This window comes from Ciconia boyciana, chromosome 9, assembly GCF_034638445.1.
Source record: "Ciconia boyciana chromosome 9, ASM3463844v1, whole genome shotgun sequence".
Classification (NCBI taxonomy): domain Eukaryota; kingdom Metazoa; phylum Chordata; class Aves; order Ciconiiformes; family Ciconiidae; genus Ciconia; species Ciconia boyciana.
In genome coordinates this window covers 23,872,476-23,898,090 of record NC_132942.1, presented here as the reverse complement: position 1 = coordinate 23,898,090, position 25,615 = coordinate 23,872,476, and the positions used below count along the sequence as shown (strand labels likewise).

The window sequence follows — 25,615 nt, the reverse complement described above, 5'->3', positions numbered from 1 at the left end:
GCACGGTCCCTGGGCATACCCTGCCCTCCTAGGTGATGCTGGTGGCCCAGTCGTCCCCGCAGCGAAAGGTGGGTGATGCTGGTGTTGGCCAGCCCCGTGGCCACATCCACACCAGCCCGGTACAGAGCAGACCTGTGCCCCATCTCTGCTCTCTGCACCCCAGCTGCCAATCACCCCGGCACTGTGCGCTTGCTTGCGGGGCTTTATTGGGAACAGTGCAGCAGCATGCAGGGGCTTCACTGTCCCAGAGCTGGCTCCCCCCGGCCTGGCACCGGGCATCTTTGGTCTACGGCTGCTGAGTCTTGCGCATTTGCAACAGTTTGTGCCAGGGCTTGTGGCTGCTTGCCTTTGGTGCCTGCTTCAGCCTGCGACTCCTCCAGCCTGGCACGGGGCCAGTCCTGTGGCATGGCACCTAGAGAGGTCACGGGTGCTGGCGTGAGTGTGGGGGAAACCCTCCATACCCCAACACCCGCTTTAGCAGGCGTGCAAGGGGGCAGAGCATCGCATCTCACCTGCAGCGTCCGAGGATGGTCCAGGCGCGCCCTCTGGCTCCAGGAGGGAGTCGTGCTTGGTCCTCCGTTTGAACACAGGCGACCGCCGCAGGCGCAGGGGGACGGTGCCCGCTGGGGGAAACACAACCCAGCCCCGCATTATGGTGGGGTGCAGCCACCTGGCTCCTGTCCCCTTTCTGCCTGCAAGCCTGGGCAGCCTGGCTGCTGCCGGAGCCAATCCCAATGCCAAGTCCCCCCCGCCCCGGGATCTTCCCAGGGTGGTGATGCCATCATCTATCACCCCAGCACCGTGGGCAGCCACCTGCCAGCTGAGACAGGCAGCACCGCCAGGCACATGGGATGCCACCGTGCCACTGCCTGCCTCCGCCGGCATGGGGTGCAAGGGGGTTCGGGGTGCCACTCCAGCCCCCACTTACTTCCCAGCTCTGCTGGGCACTCGGGCTCCCTGAGCTGCTCCTCGTGGATGGACACAGCTCGGCGGCTGGTCCCCCGCGGTGCTGCCAGCTGCGGCATCAGCCGGTTGTCTGGAAAAGTAGCGGGGAGCTGCCATCAGGGGAGTGCCCGCAGCACGCCAACCTCCCAGCAGCCCTCCATCAGCACCCATCGCTGGGTGCTTGGGTCCCTGCTGCCCTCCAGTACCAAGGGGCTCCAGGAACACGCCACCAGCAGGATGAGGGACCCCATCGGCAGCTCGCGCATCCCTACCTTCGGTGTCGGGCAGTGCGGGCAGGGTGGGCAGGGGGCTGCTGGCACCCGCGTCCCCACCGTGGCTGACCCTCCGCGGCAGCACTGCCGGGGCACTCCTTCCTGGCCGTGGCAGGCTGCTGCTCCAGCCCTCCCGGCCCCCAGGCTCCGGCAGCCTGCTGGGCTCGGCCAGGACATAGGAGCGCCAGGGCTGGTCAGAGCTGGTGCCCTGCAGCTCGGCCGGCAGCTGCATCCCCAGGGCTTTCCAGGCTGGCCGGGGCTCGGCCAGGCTGGCGCTCGGCTCCACCGTGACGGCTGGGCTGCGGAAGGGTGCGTCTGTGGAGAAGGAAGAACAGAGCTGTGGGTGCCCGGTAGTGACAGCCCCAAGGGATGGCTCTCAGTGCTGGGAACCAGCCTGCAGCCACCCCAGGGACTGGGCAAGGGGCTGGGTTTCCATCCGCCATTGCCAGGGTTGGGCACCCATGGGTGCAGGGCACCCTCCCGAGGATGAGAACCTGCCCAGGTGCCCATGTCCGCCAGTCCCCGTTGGCTCCAGTCCCCATGCAGCGCTGCTTGGTGCTAGCAGAAGGGACAGAGCTTTCCTGCCCTCGGGGTCAGCGTGACCTTCCTGGCACCAATGGTGACCCACCTGTGGACATGGAGTGTGTGCGGGCCTTCAAGGAGGGGGGGGAATCCGCAGAGCTGTCCATGATGTCCCCTGCAAGCACAAGCCACCAGCCAGCATCAGTGAGCTTCAGTCTGCACCGTGCCACCAGCACCCAGTGAGGGGGAGACGTGGTGGGACCCACAGCTGGGAGCCCGAGGGGGCCTGTCCGTGCCCAGCCCATGGGTGCCCAAGCTGGGTGGGGATCAGGGTGGGGAGTATGCAGACTCTCACCGTCTGAGCCAGCTTTCTTGATCTCACTGTCTTTGCTCTGCAAGGGGAAAGAAACCTGGTAAGGGCGGGGGGGGGGTGTCAGGGTGGCAGTGCCCTCAGGGATGATGGGTGGCAGAGGGCAGGGTGCTGCTGGGCTCTGGGGTGGGTGCAGGGGATCGGTGCATGCCAGGGAAGGAGGAATAGACAGACTCCATGCAGCACATAGGAGCCCACATATCGGTCCCCTTGCAGAGGGTTAGGTGACAGGACAGAGGCCACGGGCAGTGGCGGCACAGAGCTGGGTGCTGCCGCTCCCAGCCAGGGGACCCCCATCCCATGGACCACCACCTCTACCTGCCCTTTGGATGCAGGATCCATCCCAAAAGTGGAGAGGCTCCTCACCTGTTGCTTCTTGCCCTCCATGGCTGGGCCCTTGGTGACACCGATGCGGTGGAGCATGACCTGCACACGCTGCTCGAAGGAGCCAGGCAGCTCCCCCTCGCTCTTCTCCAGGTGCCTCTTCTGCAGGACAGACACAGCCCTGCCATGGACATGGCACCCAGCGCAGCACCCACCTGCCTGCCTGCAGGGTACCCAGGTCCCCAACCCCAGCTGTGACCCCGGGAGATGGAGGCATGGCCACAACCCAGCAGGGATGTCCCCAGCCATTGCTCTGATGTCCCCACATCCCCCTGTGGTGCCTGGCTGAGGAGGGGAGGCAGCACTCACCAGGAAGCCAAACAGCAGGGTCAGCGGTGGTGGCTTGGTGACAGTGCTTACCTTGTCATGCCTGACCCCCAGCGCATCTTCGTCCTCCCCGGACAGCAATATGAGTGACTGGGATTTGCCCTCCCGCGAGTACTTGGGCCGTATTCTGCGGGCAGAGTCGGGGGTCTGGCAGTGCTTGGGCTCTGCCTGGGGCTCAGCAGCGAGCCCCCCCTCCTCTGATTTACTCAGTGGCTTGCCTGCCTCGCCCGCCTTGCTGGGGGCCCGTAAAATGTCACTGAGCATCGAGCGCCGGCTCCTGTGGGCGGCGGGGCCACCCTCAGGCTCCTTCTCACACCTCGAGCCCCGGCTGGATTTGGGTTTCTTGAAGGCAAAAAAATTCCCGATTTTCTTCTTGAGGGTGCGGGAGCCAGAGGGTGCCAGAGGGGCTGATCCCAGGCAGGTGTCCAGAGCCATGGGGCTGGGGAGAGATGAAGCATTGGGAAAGGTGAGCCTTGGGCTGCCAAGGGGCTAAGGATCGTTTTTTTCCACCCTGCTCACCCCAAAGGGATGGATCCAGACCCCAGACACCCCATGAGATGATGCTGTCCCGGCAAGGGCAACTGTTCCCAGTGTGGGACCCTATGGGTGCTGCCCCATTGCCTCCCCACTATGGGACAGGCCCCACAGCCCCTCCTCAGGCTCCCCAGCGGGGTGCTGGCCATATCCTGCACCCTATAGCCACATCCCAGATCTCTCCCACCAGCCTTGCCCTTGGTGATACCCCTGGGAGAAGCACAAGCTGGGTGCCTGCCCTAAGAAGGGGTGTTTTCCCCAGTATCCCTCTGGCACTGGGACCAGCAGCGTTTGCAGGATAGGTGAAATCCTGGGGCTGGGTGCATGCTGGGTGGGTGCGGGGGACCCTGAGCACCCCCCATGGCTTACGGCAGCTCCTCTGGGATGAGCCTCTTGGCAAAGAAGTCCTCCAGCCCCTCGTCCACGCGGGTGATGCTCCTGTCCTCGCTGTTCTCGCAGGCCACAGGCTGCACCTGCGAGCAAGCATGGCCGTCAGCCTGGCGCAGGGCAAAGATACCCCCACGCACAAACATGTGCCACCTGTGCTTCTGCACCTACAAGTGGGTGCAAGTGTGGGATGGGTACTGGCACCCACTGTCTCGCTGTGCATCCAGCACAAAAGCCAGACCATGGTATTATCAGACATATCCCAGCTCTGATCCTGCTGCATCCCTGGGGCATCGGGAGCTCCAGCCTGCCCTGGGCTCCTGCCAGCTCCTTGCCCTGCCTGTGCAGGCAGGGCAGCTCAGCTGCCAGCCCCCTGGCACCCCGCTGGGTGCCACATCTGCACGGTGGCTGGGGTATGGCATCTGTACACACTCAGGTACCTGTGCATTACACACAGGTAAGGTGCCTCTGACCCTCCTTGGTGACACATGATGACAAATCCTGCTAAAGCCCTCCTAGAGCTGGGCCGGGTCTCCAATGCTGCTGTCCCATGGGAAAAGCCCTTGGCAGGGATGCTTCGTCCATTTGAGCTCCAAGGAAGGGACACTCGTGCTGCTCATGGGTGATGGAGCAGGTGACCTGCATGGACCCACATCTGCCTCCTTCAAGCTAGTGCTCATCCTCAAGTCCAACCTTGGAGTGCCACCACAGCCTGGATGAAGGCCACCCACTCCATCCCCATGGCAAAATGGCCCACGCCATGGCCAAGCCTTCCTCCACGGCACCTTCCTTGCCCCAGCATGTGGCACCGCATCGGTGGCTTCCTATCAACAAGAGGGAGGCGCTTCCCCATTGGTGGCATTTCAATCCATAATGGCTTTTCATTACAGCTGGATTGATGCTGCTCAGGAGCCATTCCAGCCATCTGAGATCTGCTCTCCCTGTCACATCACATCCATCAAAGCCCATTCTCACTCAAGGCTTGGCCAACCCTGGGTGCCGAGCGTGCCCATCCCACTGTGGAGAGATGTGCCAAGGTGCCAGGGATGGCCTCCAGACCCTGCCTGGCCCCTGCCAGCCTCCAGCATCCGCCCTGCCTGTGGGAAACAGCTCCTGCCTCTCCTCTGGCCCCATGGCAGCACTGGTCCCACCACAGTCCAAGGGCGAGCATCACCACGGCTGTGCAAGCTGGGGCTTTCCAGCAGGTGGAAAGATCCAGCTGCATCACGGCGGCAGCAACAGTGATGAGGTGATGCTGGCAGGATCTGGCCCTGGGGACAGCAATGGAGCCAGACTTTCCACCGACTGCACCCAAAAGTTACTTTGCCTTTGGGAAGGGGGCTGCAAAGGCAGGATCCCCAGGTGCTTGCCCTTTCAGTGGGGGGGGAAGGCGAAACCCACCCTGCCGCTGCCAGCAGAGACCCACCAGCATCACCAGGAGCCGTGGCAGCCCCCGGTGCTTCGGGGCTGATGGGTTTTGGATGGGGGGGAGCAAACCGGGCGCAGGAGGAGAGAGGCAGCCAGAGCCATTGCCAAACGCGCCGGCCCTCTGCGCCCAAACTCTGCAGGTTTTTTCATTTCCCCCCTGCCTCTCTGCTGGCTCCCACCGCTTGGCAGCTCCCAGCGGGCAGCAGGAAAAGGGATGGATGATTTCCCTGCCTTCCCCCCAGCCCCCCTGCCCCTCCTTTCGGGCTGCCCCCCTCCTCCGAGGGGGCTCCGGCAGCAGCTGAAATGCAGGATAACAAACCAGCCGTGGTTCTGCGCATCTCATTTCCTGCCTTGCAACAAATACTGACTGCAATAATTCACCCAACCGAGAAAAAAAAAAGGAAAAAAAACCCAAATCCACCCCCCTCCCTTGCCAACTGTCCTCCCCCCTTACATTCGGTTTGCTGGGTGGTTGCTTGTGCCGGCGGTTGGGCCGGGGCCTGGCTTTGGTGCAATGCTCCAGCTTCTCACCGGCGGTCGGCAGGTCCATAAGGGATCCGGCGGTGGTGGCAGGCTGCGTGGAAGGGAGCGAGCCGCTCGCAGGCTCAGCATCCTTTGTGGAGGCAGGGCGTGCCGGCAGCGCGGCGGGGCTGAGTGACGGCGGCACCCGGTGAGCTCGGAGCCCGCTGGCGTCCCTACCCGCCGCTGGCTCCAGCTCCGAGACACCTACGAGGGGTGAGAGGGCCCCGGTTGGCACCCGCCCTTGCCAGGCCTCCCCATCATTGCTGCCGTCACCTTCGCCCACGCGCAGGGGGTTGGTGGAGTGCTGGCTGCGCTGTGTCGTGGCACGGCTATGGGGAGGAGAGCATGGCCGTGCCCACCGAGAGCTTGCATGGTGGCCCTGGGGCAGCGGCTTGGCGATGTAGCTGGAGCCTGCCACAGTCCCCAGAGGTTTGCGTGCATGGGGGGGGTGCAGGGGGGATGCTCCGGCAAGGACCGAGCCAACCCCCACAGCCAGCAGCGGCTGTACGGCACAAGCTCTGCCAGCACTGGCCTGGCAAGCGGCACTCACAAACGCACCCTGTTTTGCTCTGCAGGCAGGTCCTCAGCCCCCCTCGTTACCCTCTGGATGGGGGTCAGGATGCTGCTAGGCTCAGGGACATCAGGTGTCAGGATGCTGCTGGGCTTGGGGACATCAGGGGTCCCCTGGGGCCACCTGGGTGCCAGGTGCTGGGGTCCGGCGCAAGCTCTGCTTCAGCCAAAGCCAAATATGCATCACAGCCAAAGCCCCGAAAAGCGGAAGTTGCCCATCAGCTGATCATTGGCCCTGGCCCCCCAGGCACGCAGGGCTCCGTGGGGCAACACCAGTGGTGGAGAAGCCTGGGGAAGCTCAGCACCAGCAGCAGGAGAACCTGTGGACAATGTCTCCTCCCCTGCACCAAGTCTCTGGTATATGGGGTGGGTTGGTGATGCCCATGCCTGGGGTGGTCCCTGGGATAGTGGGGGGAGATGCCATGGCATCCAGAGTCATGGACAAACCTCCCACCCCTGCCTGGCTACATGGGGAGGGAGCTCAGGGCATTTAGCCTGCTACCCATTCATGGGGGCTGAGCCAGCCAGCCCCCCAAAAAGAGCAAGCTCAAGGTGAGCTTTGCCTGCAGACCCATGCTATGGCACCGGGGGGGCTGGACCCCTGCCAGCCTCTGCCCCGCAGCCCATAGCATCATCGTGGATGGCTCTGCCCCCCAGATCGCTGCTGCAAGCCCCCCACCCCTGCCATGCCCTGGTGAAGGCTGCACAGCACACACCAAGCTGTCGCAAAGGGAAAGCCATGCGGTGGCCTTACTTCTCACAGTTGGTGTGGGCCGAATGCTCCTGAAATGCTTGTTTTTCCTCCGCAGGGCCATCTTGTACTGCAGGGAGAGAGGGATGGTGGTGACTTTGGGCTTGACAAGCTGGCTGTGGTGAGTGGCATCCCGTGGCAGCCGGAGTCAGCCAGGCTTTGCCTGGTGATGGGTGCAATCCCTCCATCACCCCCAGACCGCCAGGGCTGCGCCGCCTCATCTTGGTCCAGCACCGAAACCACCCACAATGCCGGATCAGTTGCTTTCCCGGCTGGGACCCCATGCTGCGCTGGACCCCAGGTCCCGAAGCAATAGCCAGCTGGAGGGGCTGTGTGTGGCCAGGACCAGCCTGGGCCACTGCAAGGACATGCTCCTGGTGCTGGCAGGGCAGGCAGCATGGCTGGACAAGGCTAATGGTCCCATTTCCCAGCACTAATTGCCTTAGTGCTGACATGGGGGGGTGCCAGGGGGTGCGTGCGCCTGGAGAGGCTGCAGCATTAAGCCTGGCATGATCCAGTAAGGCGGATAAAAGGTGGTTATAGCACGGGCATCACACAGCAGCAGTGGGGTCAGACCCTACCTCCTCTGCAGCAAGGTCCGGAGGATTCCTGCCCCTCACCGGTGCAGTGGCATCATCCTCAGCTGGCTCCGGAAGCAGTGCCGGGAGGTCGAGCCCCTGCTTGGGGAGGCTCTCTGCCTAAAACCATTAGGAAGCGCTTAAAGTAGTCCGGGGGCTGAAGCGCGCCCAGCCGCCCTGCGTGCTCCGTGCTGCTCCGTTCCCTACCCGGGATTTGTGAGCGGATTTAGGCCTGATTAGCTGGCTGCCGGCCCCGGCGCAGCTGCCCCGTGCCTGCCCTGGTGCACGAGCGGCCGGTGCCCTGCTTCACCCCAGCACTCCCCACCACGCAACAGCTCTCGGAATTCGCTCAGGATGCTAATGGTGCTGTGACCGCACTGGGAGAGTGCGGTAATCCTGGGAGGTTCCTCCCAGGTAATCCTGGGAGGAAAACCAGTCTGGGTGGGAATTGTCCTGCTTCCCAGACAGCAAATCTGTGGTCATAGTGTTGTCTGGTGCCTGGGCAATGCCAGGGTAGCCAGACCCCCATCCCGCATCCCAGCCCCGCATCCCCATTCCACTGGGGCTGGCATTCCCTGGCACTCACCAGCTTGCACTGGGCGACGGTCAGGTCTCCCAGCACGGCATCCACAATGCAGTCGGCCACAGCAGCTGTGACGGACAGCTTGATTTCGCTGGGAGCGGAGAGAGGGGTGTCAGGGCCAGCACCCACAGCCCCTGCAAGCTATGGGGCCAGGCCCCCCAGGGAGACCCTTGCTAGGGAGATGGATGCTCGGCCGTGACACACAGGGGGGCACCCAGGACATGCCCTGGGCTCCAGCTCTCTGGGTGCGTGCTGCTGGAGCAGGAACGGGAGCAGGTGCTGGCTGGGATGGAGGATGCAGAGTGCATCCCCCGCATCGATGCTTGGGGATCCCCTCTGCCAGTCACAGGGATGTGCCTGCAGGAACATCACCCCCTAGGACTTCCCAGCTCCGCAAACTGGATCTGAGCAGGAAGCAAAGCCACAGCTGGGAAAACGCAGCAGCAGGACCCAGCACACCACTACCACATGGGGAGGCGAGGAGTTGGTAGGGAGCACCCAAAATCCCCATCTGGTCCTATGGGTGAGAGCTAGCTGCCAAGCAAGAAGGAAGAACAGCACGTCACCCACTTCAGCTTGCTGAAGACATCGGTGATCATCTGCTCCAGGACGGCACTGAGGTTGAGGTGGTCCTGGAGGTAGATCCGCTCCGACATGGCGTTGACCAGCTGGTCCCTGACCCCACTCTTCTGCACCACAGCTGGGCAGAGGCTGTGTGCCGTGTCCAGTGCCGCTTGCATGATCGCCTGAAGTTTGGGGAGGAAAGAGGAGTTTTCAGTGTCTTTTCTATCAGGATTCACATGGTTTCCAGGAGACACAATGTCCCTCATCCTTGGGCCGAGGCTGATGAGCATCCTGTGTTGCCAGCAGCTCCCCGTGGGTGCCCACCTGGATCTCCCAGCTGCAGGTCTGCGATGCTTCCTCTGTGAGACACTCCAGCTTGTGCTGCAGCTTCCCATTCTGGTATGGGGTGTTTCCCGCTTCATACAAGAGGGGCAGGATCTACCATGGGTAGAGAGACAGCATGGATCATCGTGTGGCACCTCATCCTTGCTTTCCATCCTTCCATGAGCAGCCTGCATCCAAGGCTGCCCCGTGGAAGAGCATCGCCTGCATCAGCTGGGGAGACCTAGCAACCTTCTGGCTTTGCTGGGCCAGGGTTGGGCATCCTGGCCCCTCATGGTCCCTGTGCCCCCCCAGCCAGACCTTCAACTGCTCCCCACCACCCACTGACCCTCCTTCCCCCCCTGTACCCAGCCACGCTGCTGCCCACATCAGGGGAGATCCTTTCCCATCCCTTTCACCACCTTTCCACCATCAGCACTGTCCTCTTAAGTCCCATCTCTGATGGATTAAGTACCCAGGGGGGTGCCAAGAGAGCTGGGAAAAAGGAAAAGGAGGTGGTTTGAAGAGAAGCAGAGGAGGAGGAGGAAAAGATGTGATAGGGAGAGAGAAGGGGGACCAGGAGGATCAAACCAGGGCTGACAGGGCCAGGAGCTGCCCAGCGAACGTGGTGGCCTTTGTCATGGGCTGATGGAGCATCCTCATCGCTGGGCTGTGTCCAGCCAGGGTGGGACGAGGGTCCCCCAAGGAGGGACACCCCAGGGATGCAGGGAGTGTTTCTCACCAGTGTGGGCATCTGTGGATTGCAGGGTGTGCCCAAAGCTGGAGCACCCACCTCGCCCAAGGAGGGGTACACAAGCAGGGGATGCCCTTGCTGAAGAGGGGGTGCGTCTGTAACCCCCAGTTCCTGGAGGGTGTGCACACACCTGTGTGCACGTGTAGGGAGGGATTAAGAACGTTTTGGGACTTGTTCTAGAAGGGGCTTCAGAAATTCACAGCTGTTCTTTAACATTTTGCAAGAGCTCGGTGATGTGCACCTGTTGTCTTGATGATTCTGGTGTTCCCCGACTGTGGTTAATTATGTCATTAACTAATCAATAACCCACTTCGATCCTGAATTGAAGCTGGGAGAACTGAGGGGTTTCCCTGTGTGGCAGACTCACGCTGACAGAGAGGTTGGCGTTCCTGATGGCCTCCTCTGCGCAGAGGATGTCCGCCTCTGCCTCCCTGCCCGGGCAGGCGCTGAGGATGTCAACATGCTTCTGCACACTCAGGCAGATCTCATTCACCATCTGGAGCATGGAGAGGCTGCATCATGCACTGATGCCGGAGCAGCACTGCCAGTTCCCCTCCTTGCCGTGACTTTCCCAGAGAAGGATGTACTGGCGCTGCCCGATGGGGCAAGCCAGGTCATAGGCAGTTTACAGCCCCCAGAGCATCCCTGCCTTAATAACTGGGGATGCCACATCGTGGGGATGTGCTTGCAAGCATGCACAGGGAGCCAAGAACACGCTGCATGGGGTAGCAGAGCAGCGAGATATCCCAGTGTCGCATATGCATGGAACGCATGGATGCAACCAGGAGGGCTCCTTGGAGATATCCTTTCTGCCTAGCCCCACTCTCATCCCTCCAGACTGGTCTGCCCTCCACTCAGGAAAAGTGAAAAGGGGTTTGTGCCGCTTGCAAGAGCTCACACGAGCTAGCCAGGGTTGTTTGGGGCAGCCCCATCCACCAATTTGGCTGGCGAACCTGTTCAGAAGAGGTGGTGAGGATACCCTGCTGCAGCCGGAAGGTCTGCGTGGGCAGCGTGCGCCGCAGCTGGTTCCTTGTCAGGCAGGACTGGAGCTGCAGCAGGCAAGAGGCCATGAGCAGACAGTGTCGGTGGCACCCGGCCCTGCGCCCCCCAGCCCGCGTCCCCCCACCTTGTGCACTGCCTCCTCTGTTTTCTCAGGGTTGCTGCGGTACGCCTGCGCCACATCACTCATTGGCAAGGGCATCGACTTGAGGGTGTAATTCCTGCGAGGCAGCGTGGGGGTAAGCGGGTGCTGCTGGACCCCTCGTCAGCCTCGCGGTGCTCATCCCCACCATGCATTTCCCCATAGACATAACATCAGTCCAGAGCCCACCCGATGGCAGCCCGGACATTGCCCCAAGGTCCAGCCCTGGAGATGGGGACAGCCAAACTCTGGCCATCAGCAAACCCCCATGGGGCGGCAGTGACCACCTGCCCAGGCTCTCTATCCACCTCTCTTCAGACCTCCAGAGAACCTGCACAGCCAAACACCAGACCTGATGGTGTGCTCAGCAGGTGGACAACTTCTACCCATCTTTCATGGGCAGGGAGGAGAGGAGCATCACATCTCCACCAACAGCAGATCCCCCTGTGCTCACTGGGGCCTTAGGTGACACAGGGCTGTGCTGGGTTGGGATGCAGAGCGCAGGGGAGACCCTGAGGTCGGTAACAAAGGTGCCATCACCGGAACGGGTGGCAGGTTGCTTTGCTGGCTGCAAGGCCCGAGTTGTGGACCAACTCCCTTGGCACCTGCATGCAACTGTGTGATGCACTTGCTGCTTCAAGGGAACAAGAGGCCCTGGGGATGGTGACATCCTGGTGCCAGAAGCTCTTTTGCATGGCAGCAGCAAACCAGAAGGATCAAGCGGCTCCTTCCTTACCTCTCCAAAGCCTGAGCCACCTCCAGGAGCCCATGGGCGGTTGTGTTGTTCTTGTCCCAAACTATGGTCCTGCAAAGAGAAGGACACAAGTGATCCCTGCCTGCACCCACGCAGCCCCAAGGTGGGTGTCCACCCACTGGGTGCCAGGAAGAGTGAGCCCAAGGCTGATCCCAGGCACCAGAAAGACCAGAAATGGGGTTAAAAGTCCAAATCTCAATATTCAAAACCTAAACTTTGACTTTGCAAGGAGCTGTAAAGTACATGGGTGCCTGGAGGGAGTGAAGGGCAGGGAGGACACGGTCAGGCGCCATCCTGCTGGCAGGGGCAGACGTCCCGCAGAGGAACAGCCCTGGCTGGGAGATCTTTCCCCATCCCCTGCAGACACCCCTGCGTCACCTTTGCAGGCACAATGTGGTCAAAAAATGGTGTTTTGGGAACTGATGCCAGAGTGTGGGGTGAGGGCAGTGACTGCAAGGGTCCAGCTGCAGCATCCCAGCCTGTGCAGGAGCCTGGCAAAAAGCGGGCAAGTGCCAGGGCAGGGATTGAGCTTCTCTCTTGCCCTTCACATGTCCCCTGCCAGCACTGCCAGATGACTACCATGAGAGCAAGACAGAGTCACAGCATCTGACCGTGTGCCAGGAATGGTCCAGGGCCACATCCATGGTCACCAGGAGCCATGATAAGCTTCCTCTGATGGCATCAGCATCACAACCAGGACCACTGTATCAGGGCCACCCAGCACAAGGTGGGAAGGACACCCACAGGGTGATGTGGACCTACTGCTACCTGAGCTTCGTGTTGATCTGCAGGGCCTTGGCTAACATCTTGGCCCCTGTGTCACCCATGGCATTGCCACTGATGTCCAGAGCGATGAGGCTGGTGTTACTGCCCAGGGCACTCAGCAGGACGTTGGTTCCCAGCTTGAGGCGTGATTCAGCCACAGACAGGGACTGGAGAGGCTGGAAAGGGGACAAGGAGGGGGTGAGGTGGCCAGGACATGTCAGGATGTATGTCACCCTTGCAGACACAGCCTCCGTCCCCGTCCAGCAGCCACTGGGCTGGCAGCTGCTGCGGGCACCTGGTGCTGGTTTTGGAGAGCCCAAATAATGCTGAACCCCAAGAAACAGGAGAGCAACGGGTGCTTAGGCAACACCCTGGATTTAGCTCAGATGCCTGGCAGGCAGCAAGGAGGAAAGAGGGGTTTTTTTGGAAAGCTGGGCTGCAGCCAGGTTACACCAAGCATCTCGTCCATGCCTTTAGCCAGACACAGGCTCCTGCTTTCACAGATGAACGGGAACAGCTCTCGCTTCTCTGTCTGAGCATCTGCTTCAGACGGAGGAAAATAAGAGCAGAAGGATTTGAATGGCAGTGGGAGGGAGGGAGGTTTGCTCCCAGCCTGTGCTGGGAAGGATCTGGACGGCACCCTGGCAGAGAGGCTGCATGGTGGTGGCGGAGGTTGACTGAGAGCACAGGTGGGGCAGTTGAAGGCAAGCCAGACTTACGCAGTCGTCCTCCTGGGTGAGCTGGACGATGCGGTGCAGGACGTCCAACAGGCCCTCCCTGCGGGAGAGGCGGGGGGGGTTACACGTGCATCCCCCATGCATCCCCCAGGGCCACAGGGGCAGCTGGCAGAGCTCCATCCTCCCTCCTGCTCTTGCCAGAAGTTGTGACCTGTCCCTGCAGTGCCTGCAGTCCCATAGGGACTGCACCAGGAGCAGGTGATGGTCCCCCCATGGCCCCAGGCTCCCCGTTGGTTTGGAGCAGGCAGGACAGGCAGTTCCTGGCATTCCCAACCAGCCCGTGGGCTTTGGATGGGGAGAGAGAGTCAAGGTGGGTGCATGGTGCCAGGATGGTTCCTGGCCTGGGTGCTGCGGCTTTGCACTTACTTGGATTTGATGTTGAAGTTTTTCCCCAGAGAGACATGCCTAATAGACTTGCTTCTGCCGATGGAGAGCACCAGCGTCACCATGTCGGGGTCGAAGCCTACGAGAGATGGGAGACACCCACCAGGATGCTCCAAGCAGTCCACAGAGGTGGCACCAATTTAGTCTCTCACAGGAGACCTGCAGAGCCACCAAGCTACCACCGTGGGATGGTGGAGAGATGCCCAGGGCAACTCCTGAGCATCTTTCTCCTCTTCATGGCTCCCCAAAGGAGACTGAAGACCTGTGCAGAGCTGAGGTCCCTGAGGAGTGACCCCAGGGAAGGAGCACCTGGGGTGCCAAGGCTGTGCTGAGCCACAGGGAGCGCTTACGGAACTAGAGATGGTGCTTGCTTTCTGCCATCCCATAGGGATGTTCCCTCTATCACCCACCCACCACCCTGGACAACATGGGAGGAGTTCTCACAGCTTGCAGGCAGCTGCCTGCACTCCCATCCTTATGGCTGCAGCATCCCCAGGGAAATTCGGCAAGCAAAGGTGACGTCCTTCCCACAGGGCAGGGATGCAGGTAGGGATCTGCTCACCCAGCCGCTCTGCCAGCCAAGGGCAAGAGGCACCAAGTCCCACCTATGGGACTGTCCATCCCTGCACAGAGCTGCTGTACTGGGAAAGCCAAAAGTAGAAGCATATTTTGGCAAAGGTTGGCCAGAGATTTTGGGTAAGAGAGCGAGCTTTTGGAGCATTGGTGGCCTTAACAGGTTTTTGAAGGACTCCAAACCACATCAGCTTTCCCAGAGCCATCTGGCTGTTGAGGAGCTGCATGATCTGCTGTGAGATCTTAGCAAGGCTGCTTTAAGGTTTGGGGCCTTTTAGGTGAAATTAAGAGCTGGCAGAGGTGATGTTTGTGATAATTAGGATTGCTTGCCCATGGATTCAGAGGCCACGGCAGGACAAGGTTAGCAGCAGAGGCTGCAAACTCCTGCAGAGAAGAGTTTCAGCCCAGGGGACCTTTTCAATGCCTCAAACCCTGAGCTAGCAATGCGAGATCACCTCGGATTCAGTGAGCTGAAGAGGCTTGGGCCAAGAAAGATGTGAAACAAGAATTTTTGGCAAGTTCTGAGGCAGGAGAGGATGAAGAAGTCACCCTCACGCCCCATGCTGGATGTGCTCTTGCTGAATGAGGGGAGAGGCAAGGGCCACCACCACTGCCTACCATGGGATGCAATGCTGGAAGGTGATGGAAGAGGCCTGGCATGCTGGGAAGGACATTAGCAGAGGGAGAAGAGCACATGTAAGGACCGCCTGCCTTGGGAAAGGTGGAGGGGTGGTTGGTTTTTTGGGTAAAAAGCCATAAAAGCCCGATGAGGTGGTAATTTCTCAGGCAGGAATCCACTGCTGGCCATTGGGTGCCTTCATCCCCATAAGACACAGACTGTAGTGCTGCAGCTTCTGCTGCTGAAGGACTTTTACCGGTGACAAGTGCAGTTTAATGTTGCATTAGCCAGCACGGTCAAGAGGCAGGCAAGCACAGCAGACCCTACCCGTCTCCCTGGGGACTCCTACAAGCTCACAAGGTGCCAGCTGGCCGTGAGCTTAGCTGGCCTCTGCCAAACAGCCCATGGTGTCTGGACCCGCAGATAGAGGAGATCTTCTCCCAGCTGGGGAAAAAGCAACATACCGTTGTCAGACAAGTCCAGGCTGCTGATGGAGCTGGTGTCAGGGATGAGATCCTGGATGACTTGGGCCCCCGCTGATCTCAGCTTGGAAGAAACAGCAAGACATCAGTACAAGGGGAGGCGCCGAGCCCTGAAAATGAGATCCTGCCATCGGGAAGGTCACCCCAGCCCCACGGTGGACAGGGCACGGACTTTCCCGCACAGGGAGCAAGTCCCCTCAACTGCCACAATGGGACCCCCTGGCTGGACTGATGGCATCTATGGGTGCTGGCCGCTCACCTCGCAGTTGCTAAGATCCAGGCGCAGGTCACTGATGTGACTGTTGTCTGCCAGCCCTTGCAGCAACGCCCTGGAAAAGTGACCAAAGCCACACATCTGTGCGAGCAATGGGGGCACTAGCACCCGCCATGGGGCACTCACCAGTGGTCCAGGCAGTGGGAGTGGGGTGGTGGAGAAGACATCCTTCCAAGAGCTCTTCCCCTCACAGCCCCATCCAGCCTCCCTACCAGCCCTCTCAACATGCAAAGCCCTGAGCAAGGTCCCCCCCAGACCTTGCTCACCCCAAATCCATTCCTCTTGGTGGACTCACAGCCCCACCTCACCTTACAACATCTGCTGGCAGCTTAGTACCCGCCAGGGAGACATGCCTGAGGGCACAGGCCTGGCTGAAAAACTCCTTGATGTCAGGGGAGATGGTTTTCACCCTCCTGAAAAGGTTGGGCACAACATGGCATCATCTCCCACCCAGCACCGGCCACCTGCCTGGGTACCGTACTCCCCTCCCCACTGTCCTGGGGACTTACTTGTGGGAGTACACGTTTTTGGAGAGATCCAGATGGACGAGGCTGGTGCGGCATCCGTGGACCAGGGCTCCAAAGAGCTGCCAGGGTGGGGATGCAAGCCGTGTCAAGGAGGACCCAGCCGGTGCTGCGGCCCCTCGCACAGCCGAGGGATGGATGGGTGACGGTATGGGATGAGCTGTGGGAGGTGCTAAGGGGGTCTGCCCCGTGCTGGGGCTCCCTCCTTCCTCCTGCTGAACCCCAAGTCCCCCCGCCTGCCCATGGCAGCAGGCACAGAGCGGGGCATTGCTGGGCTGACTGCCTGCTGCCCCATGCATGCCCTGTCTCCGCAGCCCCGTGCCAGCTGGGGTGGGGTGACAGCACCCCCCAGCAGCACGGCATGGCTTCAGGATGTGGGCTGAGGGCAGGGGCTCGCTGCTGAGACCCCCTGCTGTGGGTACTCACAGCATCCAAAGGACAGTCTGTGCCAGCCAGGCTGAGGTGGGAGAGCGAGTGGCACTGGTGGAGGAGGCTCTGCAGGTTCTGTGGGCAGAGAGGGCTCAGCAGCTTTGCCCAGGACCCTGACCCCGCCCCACCCAGCACCCTGCAGCCCAGAAATCCCGGCTCCAGCCTGCCTCCTCCCTCCTGCTGAGCACAAGGATGAATCCTGCACAGCGGGACCCAGCCCCATGCTGCTTGCTCCTGGGATGCCTCCTTGCTTCAGGTGGCATCTCCTACCCTCCCACAAGGAGATGCATGGGGATGTCCTCAGTGCATCCCCCAACTGCCCCTGGGTAGGTAGGGAGGCGCAGCCATGAATTCCCCATCCCTGGGGTGCTGCAAGGCAAGGCATGGACCCCAGGAGACCAAATCCATCCAAACCACGCTGGGGACAGAGCACAGGTGGTGTCACCCCATCGCAGCCTGGGCACTCACACTGATGTCGTCCCCAGCCAGGGTGCCGGGGTTTCCGGAGAGGTCCAAGTGCCGGAGGGAGGATCTGATGGCTTTGTTATCTGCAAGGGCCTTGCATAACGTGCTCATACCTGCTCGAGGAGAGGGGGAGACACAGGTCTGTGGGTCGCCTGCACCAGGGAGAGCCATGGAGCAGAGGAAGCACTTTCCTACAGCTGGGGCAGCAGAACATTGCATCCTTGAAAATGCCCTTTCCAGGGTGTCCCTGGAAAAGCCCCTCCAGCCACCCCTTTGGTGCCAGCTTGTCCCCAAGCACCACTGTGCCCAGCCTCCCAATGGCACCCGGGCAGGGAGCGGGATGTCAGGCTGTACCTTTGGCAGTGAGCATTGTCCTGGCCAAGCTGAGGCTCTGCAGACCCTTGGGACTCTTCTCCACATGCTGGCTGAAGGCAATGATCCCTGATGAAAGAGCAGAGAGCCCTGAGCGGCCGTGCCAGCGCAGGCGGGTGTCCGTCCCACCCTGAGCAACAGCCCCCGGGGCAGGGGGCAGCTGCCAGTGGGATCTGGAGTTGAACATCAGTTTTCACGGGGCGAAACTCATCCCGGCCCAGAAGTCAGGTACCTCTGTCTTCCAGCTGGTTACCAGCAAGGTTGATGGTGTGCAGGACAGAGTCGGGATGGTTGCTAAGTGCCTGGGCCATCCTCTGCGCAAAGTCACTGCGGGGAGAAGGGCCACCCATCTGAGCAAGCTACTGCCACCTCCAGGAGACACTGCTGCCAAGCCTGTAGCCTTATAGGGATGTGCCACCAGCACCTACCCACATGGCAGAGCCAGCTCCATCCGAAAGCAGAGCCTCTGCAAGGGTGGGTGATGCCCACTGGCCTCCAGGCTACTAAAAGTGAGCTTTATGCTGTGGAGGGGATGGGGCACCAACACCCCCCTGGCACATGGGTCCATGGACCCCCCTGCTCCATGCACATGAAGGGAGCACCGCCAGGCTGCCGAGACCCTGCTCATCACCATGCCAGGGCCGTGGCAATGCCTTTGCTTACGCTTTCAACCCGCTGTTTTCCAGCACCAGCTCCTCCAGCATCACTGATTTGCTGAGCATGTAGAGCAGCTGCTCCGAAATCTCCTGGTTCTGGCAGGGGAGAAGAAAGCTTTTCTGGAAACCCGGCCACCTCCGGCACACCCAGTGCTGCAGTGCCGGCACTCACCAGCCTGAAGTCCTTGCAGGAGAGCTTGGTGAACCACAAATTGAAGGACAAGGCGGCGACACTCAGTGCCACGTCTCTGCAGGGTGACAAGGATGAGGGAGTCAGGGGCCAGGCTGAGCCAAGCCTGGTCCCAAATGGGTGCCCCAAGACACCCCACCCCGGAATGCCCCAACACACCATTCAATGGAGCAGGACTGGAGTCCATGAATTTAAAGCAACCCACAAACACAGCTCAGCTTCCCCAGGTTATTTCCTCAGGGAAAATAAAATTAATCAAAATATTTGCATTCTTCTGTCAAAAACTCTGGTTTTTTAAATTCTGAACTCTCATATAAAGAAAAACATGGGTTTTGCTCAACTGGCAACAAGTTTCAGCTGAACCCTCGCTCCATCTTTCTCAGGATGGAGACGTGGCTGAGCCCTGTGGAGATGACTCTGGGCACAGCCAGAGCTCATGTTTCCACTATGAGTTTATAACCCCCTAACAGCTATTTGTTATATGTGTTTGTATATGCAAGGGGCAGCAGCGCCAGCTGCTTTGCATAGGGAAACACCTGACAGCCATGAGCTGCCAGGAGCTGCTTGTGACGTTCGATTTCCACCTTTGTAAGCAGCTCACAGGCTTATTTAAGTGTTAAAAATGAACAGGGGAGGCTGCCCAGCCTCTTGGGGCTGTTGCCCCATGGGATGGGGCTCACTCTATTTGGTGCGGGGGAACGTCAGCCTGCAGATGCAGCGTCCTTGGAGCGTGTAAAGTGATAAAAGCTTCTAACACGAGCAGAGGAGTGTGTTGGGACACCCCTGCCATGGATGGGGAGGATGAGGACAAGTGCTGGTGTGGCACGGGGCACCGCATGCAGCACAGCCAGGGGACTCACCGGCTCTCCAGGTGGCTGAAGTCCAGCAGGTTGAACTCCCGGCAGTCCTGGCTGTGGTAGATGTTGTCCACGTCCTGTCCAGATGGACAGACACACAGGTCAGGCTCAGGACCTGGTCCTGGGGAGGGCTTGGGTTCCCAGCACTGCTGGAGGGAGCTGAGCCCTTGGGGACTCTCCCCTGGGGAGCTCCTTGCTTAAATGCCAAGCCTAAAACCTCCCCTGGTGCTGTGGCTGGCAGGGCATGTGTCCCAAATTGGTGGGACGGCTTGGTGGGTCTTGGACCCCTTCTTCAGGGACTGGCCAGAAGAAGGCAATGCACCCCCAGGCTGGTGGGAACAAGGGTGTGGGGAGAGGTGGGCTGGAGTCAGTGTCCCAGAGGAAGAGGGGGACAGCTGGTCCTGTTGTGGCTGGGTCCCAGCGGGGTTCTCCTTTACTAGGGACACCCAGCAAGGTCCCAGATTTCCAGGGGCTCTCCTTACGTGACAGTTTGGGAAACAACCTGGTCCAAGGCACCTCATCCCTGCCTGCACTTTTTGATTCTACCCCACCAAGGAGCAGGGGGCACTCAAGCCAGGCAGAACTGTAGTTCCCAGCTCTGGGATGCCCCTGGTCCCTGGGATGCTCCCAGCCCCAGCAGCCCTGTGAACATCCTGCTTCCCTGCCTGCCAAGTGGTACGCTGTCATTGTCTCTTCTCCATAAAACAGACCAGCTTACCCACTGGATCTCCTCACGGAAGGCAAAGCCGTTGTAATCACATAAAGCAGCGTAGGTCTCTGAAAACCCCCCTGCAAAGACAAGGCAGTCTTGGTGGCAGACCTTCCCACAGGAACACGGAGAAGACCTTTGGGGAGGGCAGAAAGCAGGAGAAGGATGGTGGAGGCTCTCCCTTCCCTCCTCAAAGGGGCCAGAGTGTCCTGTGTGGTCTACTGCCAGCCCAAAAGTGATCACACAACTCCAGGGGCTGCAGCTGGCTTTGCTTGATGCATGTAGATACCAGGCAAGGTGCATTGCAATGGAGATATCTTAGTCCAAACCAGGCTACAGGAAAAGCCCCTGGCTCTGCAGTGATGCCGTATGAGGCGGGTGGAAGCATCCATGGCTGCACGTCCTCACAGGTGGACAATGAGCATCCTTGCCCCACAGCTGTCCTACTCCTTTCTGGGGAGCTACGTCCCCTCAAACCTGCTCCTACCCTGTGGGCTGGTGGAGAGCAGACCCCACTAGCAGGGCTCCTTCTGTAAGCCACCACAGGTGCCCTGCCAGCAGAGGTGGGGGCTGTCAGCAGAGCTAGTGTTGATAGACACTGGGCTGTGATGGTTCCGAGGGTGCTCTAACCCTCCTGGCTCATCCTGGGGGAGATATGTGGGGGAAAAAAGGGCTTACCGCAGGGCCCGGGGCTGCTCTGCAGCATTTCCTCCAGTGAGTCTGTGATCCGCCGGATCCTCTCATACAGGTTGGGGGGGGAGTTCTTGAGCAGTGTCCTGGAGAAGGACCAGAGGGGTGGTGTGGCAGTGGGCTGAGAGAAGAGCATCCCCACCACTTTATGCTTAGCTACAGCCCCTGTGTGTGAGGGTGGTCAGAAATATTCTTCCCAATGTGATTGGGGAGTAGGGTCTGGCCTCCATCAGTGTGGTTTTCTCCTGCTAAAAGGCGCTAATTGTGAACCCATCCCATATTTGGGGCTTTTCTGAGCAAAGAGTTTGCTCTGGTACCAACACAACTACCCCTGAGGAGCAGAAGACCCTTACCCAGGGGATGAGTCTGGAAAGACCTTCTTAAGTGACATGGTGACATGGATGACAACTTGCTCCAAATCATCAAAGGACATGAACCGGAAGGCGTAAGATACTGCATCCGTTTCTATGACAACCTGTGAGGTCCAAAGGATGGGAGATGCCTGAAGGAGCTGGCAGCACACAGCGTTCCCAAGCCCCCAGACACAACGGTGACAGCCACCAGCTCCTCGCTGCAAACACCCAGCCGCTGCTTATAAACCCAGCCAGAGCACTGTGAGCACAGGGAAGGCTGTGAGCACCAGGAATTCAGGATAAAATACATTAAAGAGATCATAATGTGCCAGAATAAGGCATAAACCTCCCCAAAATTCAAGCTAAGCTAATGCAAAAGCAGCCCAAAGCAGCGGGGGTGAGAGTAGCCTTGACTCTGCCTGCAGCAGCTGCAGCTGGAGGACGGAGGTTTCCTCCCTGAATTTATCTAATCAGGTTTTGAGGCTTTTTTAGCTTTTGGTTCCTACCAGAAAAAAATCCCATGGCAACACGCTCCCTGATTTAATTACACGCTGATTGAGGCGTGGGAGCGAGATGACAATTATCTGCTGGCATCACGCAAGGACAGCGCTTCCGCCAGTGCCTGGGGCTGCGGGAGGCAGCAGAGCCCGGCCCTGCCTGCACTCTGCCTGCAGAGTAATAACCCTTGAGCTTTCCATATCCCAGTCAGATGTCTCACCCCGCTCCACCCTGGGGTTACAATCCCCAGCATCCCTCACTCTCTGCCCAACTCCTCTTTATTTCCTCTCCCGGAGCTCAGCCACACAGCCTGCCAGGTAGCAGAAGCCCTGTTTAGAGGCTGGGGCTGTCTTTGCTGATGATGCTTTAATGAGCAAAAGACAGACAAGAGATTAATGAGGACTGCAACCCTGTTTTGTCCAACACATGCAAGCCAGGGCATCCTGTTCCTCTCCTCCACGGTTCCCACCCGCCGCATCTGCCCCATGCACACGCCTCTCTCTAAGAGGATTAATGGGGTTTAAAACACCCTCCTGCTAAATTTGGCTTTGCCTCAGTAAGCCAGCAGCCTTTTGTCACCTTGTCCCTGCTGAGCGGGAGCTGCCACGGCCCGGTGCTATCTACAGCTGCTGGAGGGGAAGAGGCGCAGGCACCCATGCTCGTCCACAGTACCCCTGGGTGCCTCCTTGCACCTCCAGCCCTAAGGGCGATACCCCGGGCAAGGCCATAGGAGGATTTCTTTAGAGGTAGTGAAGGGATAAATACCCTGCGGAGCTCTCACGGATCATCATTGGTGACCCTCAACAGGGGGCCAGAACTCCCTCAGACCCCGTGGTGGGCTCCAGGCCAGGGTTTGCCATGGAGGGAGGTGGGCACAAGGTGGGGTGGCTGCCCGGGCTGGGTTTGCTGTGGGTGTTGGTGCCACTCACCAAGCTGGGCTCTCGCACCGTCATCTCCCTCACCTCCAGGAAGCTGAAGCTGCTGTGTACCTGAGTGTGAGAGGAGCAGGACCAGCCCTGGTGCTGATGGAGAAGGGGGACCCAAGGGTGCCCCCCTGCTCCCACCCTTCCCCATGCCCTGAGTAGTGCCCGGCCATGTCCCCCTAGCCTTCACCAGCCCCCTGACCCCAACTCCTCTCCCCTTCACCCTATCCTCCTCCTCATTCTGCTCCTGGGGGCTTCCCAGACTTGGTGGCCCAGGTGACCTACGGGGCACCCACCCCAGTTCCCCAAGCAGCTGAGCGATGCCCTCCCAGGAGCCACAGGCTCTACCGTGGCGCCGGGTCCCCAGCACTTACCCTCACTGGCAGCATCACCGGCAGCACATAGGCTCGCCAGGGCGTCAGCACCTAGGCAGGCGGACATTGGTGTGACAGGGGACTGGGGTGACACACGAGCCACCCCTGGCCCCTGCTGCGGCCACGAAACGGCTGCTTGGGGAAAGCAAGAACCAGGCCAGACTCTGCACATACCAAGATATAGTCGTCGTACTTGGATTTCACCTGCAGCTGGATGCTCATCAGCAGGAGGACCTTCTTTGTTCCCAGGAAGGCAATGATGCCCTCTGAAAAGACCAATGTCCCCATGAAGTGAGGTGGCTGAAGCCACCCCAGTCCTTTCTCACATGCCCTACTGCCCTTGGGGACACTGTCCCCCACATTCCTGCCTGAATCAACTCCTCTCCATCCACACCCTATGGTCAGACCCTGGTTGCTCTCTCAGCTAAGCCACACAGTTCTTCACCAGCTTTAGGTCTTGTTTGCTGCTTGGGTGATAAATCCAACTCTTCATCAGCTTCTGCAGCCCAGGTTGCAGCCTCAACCAAGCACAGGGCTTTGGGGTCGCTAGTTTACGCTTCACGTGCTGCCTTCTCACTGGGAGCTGGTGCTGAGCAACAGGAGGGTTCTGGTTTCTCTTCCTTCCTTCCCAAATTTACCACTGGGGAGCAACTCGGCACCCAAGTCCTGCCTCCCCACAGTGCAGCCAGGGATGTATTCTGCTTTTGCATTTTTTCAGCGACTCTCCCAGCCATGATGTGCATGGGTGGTCATGCGTGCCAACCTCCCCACGTTTGCAAACCAGTCACTCCCACAGTCGCTGCAGACCAGCGCAAGCATCGCTCCTGCTTGCTGCCTCCTGCCTTGAGCATCACCTCCCTGCGCCACCTCGCCATCTCTCCTGATTCACACCTCACTCGGAGGAGCGGGACCAGAACCAGAATCACAAGTGCCCATCGCCATGCAAAGCAAACCAGGTTTTCGTAACAACGCCGCTCACTCAGGGCCTTGCCCAGGCTGCCGAGAGCCCACGGGTCCAGTACCTTGAGCCCCATGTTCCCAGGGACCCATCCTAGTAGAGCCAGGACCTGGAGCTGCAGAAACACATCTCTTTCCCACCCCTCTGCAAACCTTGGTGGGGCTGGAGAGGCTGCAGGACCCCAAGACCTCCATGGCCTTTTGCTTTTTCAATCAAATGGGGGAAGGCTAGGAACACTGGTACTTCATGCATCCCTCGTGCTGCTGGGGAGCCAGAGCAGTGCTGTGGGCCATGCCTCCCTGGGGAGTTGCCAGGGACCCCTAGCTGGTTGGGGGACCCCAAGCCCATGGGAGTGAGCAGCACCAGGCTGCACCACAAACCCGGCAGCAGGAGCCATGGAGAACCACATCCTTGAGCATCCAGGATGCTCCTTGAGCTCCAGGATCCTGTTCTCTTGGGGTGCTTTTGGCCTGAGCAGCATCCTCAAGCATGCGAGCCCTGGGGGCAAGAGCAGCCCTCACGCCCCAGACCCTGCTTGGACCCCCCCTGAACAGCAGCTGCTGCCAATGAGGAACCCAAAAGCAGCTCTGCCAACCCCGGCACAGCAAACCAGGGCTGAGCAGGCCCCATACCGGCACTTTCCATGTGGCATCAGTGCCCTGGCAGCAGGCGATGCTTACCTTGTAGCTCAGCAGAGATCCCTTCAGGGGACGCAGCCATGGTTGGGACCACGGGGTCACCCACCTGGGGATGTGGGTGTCAGGGCAGCATCCTTGGATGCCACGGGAAAGGCACCCTGCTGGGAGGAAGCGCTGAGGTTACCAACCGGCAGCGCCGCCGCCTCGGTGCCTCCTCCCCCTCCCAGTGCTTGGTGCCTCTTCCTGCCCCGTCAAGCAAGATTTACCGCCTGAGCAAGAGAAGCAAAACGAAAGCGATGGCGCCCGGGGCCTGCCGGGAGGAGAGGGCATCCCTGCCCAGCCCTTCTCCTGTGTGGCTTCACCTGGGCGAGCAGGACACCTCACTGGTGCTTCCCAGCCAGCAGCAGCAGCATCTCCCCATGGCTCCAGCCTTCAAGGGCTGAGGGTCCATGACTTCGTCCTACCCTGCAGCCCCCCCAGGGTGGTTCATGGGGACATATTTGTGCCTGAAGATGGCCAGTGAGCATGAAAAGAGCAGCTCCACCCTTCCTGGCATGGGGAGGTCAGCCCAGCCCAGTCACCTTGCACCAGGCACCTGCAAGGGGAGTTAATGGGGATGTGTGCCAGTGCCCGCTGCAGGGTGCTTCTCCAGAGGATGGGTGCTGGTGCCCACCGCAGGGTGCTGCAGGCAGGGCTTCTCCAGAACAGAAATGACCCAGGTGTCATGTCAAAATGACAAAACCGCTGCATCAAAGCAAGGAGAAGAGGCAGAGGCTAGGTGGCCTCCTTGGAGCAACAGGAGTGAGCACATCAACCACTCTGCTCCCCAGGGAAGGCTCTGGACCAGGCAAAAAGCCAGATGCACTCCAGGACAGAGTGGAAAGCTGTGCCCTGTGCAGTGCTGCAGGACTTCGCTGGACCCAACATTTCTCAGTGTTGGCTCAGCTGGCCCTACCAGACACTCAGGAGAAGGTGCTGAGGGAGCCAGCGGAGCTGCTCTCAGCCAGCAGCCTGGGTCCCCATGACCAGTGTCAGCTGGGATGGAGGGTGCCAGCTGCCTTGTCCCCTAAATTGCCCTTTTTGACAAATCACCAAGCTCCAGGCTGCCTGAGCTGCAATCTGCCAACCGGGGCTCCCAGAAGAGTTTTTCTAGAGGTGGAATAACTCAGGAGAAGGTGATCCCTGGAAGGGTTGGGCAATGTTGCTCTCCTGCTGCATGCGCCTGGGGCCACAGCATTTCTGAAACCACCTTTGGCATGAAGGTGGTTTCAGAAAGCATGAAGCAAAGGCAGGAAGCCATCTCTCTGCAGGGACGGTGTCTCCATAGAGCCCAACCACAACACACAGCAGCTCTTCTCAAGGAGGTGGCTGGGGAGAACATGGCTCAGGGCAGGGACCAACCTCTGCCAAGGCACCTCCTCAAGCCTCCCAAGCTACA

The 25,615-nt window shown here is 59.9% G+C and overlaps 1 protein-coding gene across 1 annotated transcript; it reads right to left on the bottom strand.

Annotated features, from left to right (window-relative positions):
- Window positions 1-236: 236 nt before the first annotated feature.
- Window positions 237-24,259, bottom strand: CARMIL2 (capping protein regulator and myosin 1 linker 2). The gene is made up of 40 exons (XM_072872772.1): window positions 24,220-24,259; window positions 22,756-22,847; window positions 22,582-22,632; window positions 22,214-22,273; window positions 20,787-20,908; window positions 20,422-20,519; window positions 19,753-19,823; window positions 19,038-19,111; window positions 18,160-18,235; window positions 17,995-18,083; window positions 17,564-17,658; window positions 17,314-17,400; window positions 16,963-17,072; window positions 16,492-16,569; window positions 16,051-16,127; window positions 15,850-15,954; window positions 15,527-15,596; window positions 15,250-15,331; window positions 13,576-13,672; window positions 13,192-13,249; window positions 12,476-12,648; window positions 11,690-11,758; window positions 10,939-11,032; window positions 10,766-10,861; window positions 10,180-10,308; window positions 9,062-9,175; window positions 8,744-8,919; window positions 8,177-8,264; window positions 7,594-7,710; window positions 7,016-7,082; window positions 5,624-5,895; window positions 3,724-3,827; window positions 2,854-3,259; window positions 2,476-2,595; window positions 2,095-2,131; window positions 1,846-1,914; window positions 1,218-1,532; window positions 929-1,036; window positions 513-623; window positions 237-412 (listed from the first exon to the last, which is right to left on the bottom strand). Exons 1-40 carry the CDS (start codon window positions 24,257-24,259, stop codon window positions 237-239), a joined length of 4,473 nt encoding a protein of 1,490 aa, XP_072728873.1.
- Window positions 24,260-25,615: the final 1,356 nt, after the last annotated feature.

Bases quoted from the DNA above. Each gene is read 5' to 3' on its own strand.
- CARMIL2 (XM_072872772.1), bottom strand. From the start codon at position 24,259: ATGGCTGCGTCCCCTGAAGGGATCTCTGCTGAGCTACAAG. The intron at 11,759-12,475 runs GTAGCAGTAGGT...TTCTCTTTGCAG, and splicing joins CAGATCAACACGAAGCTCAG to GACCATAGTTTGGGACAAGA. The intron at 8,265-8,743 runs GTGGGTGACGTG...CTCCGCTCCCAG, and splicing joins GATGTCTTCAGCAAGCTGAA to CGAAATCAAGCTGTCCGTCA.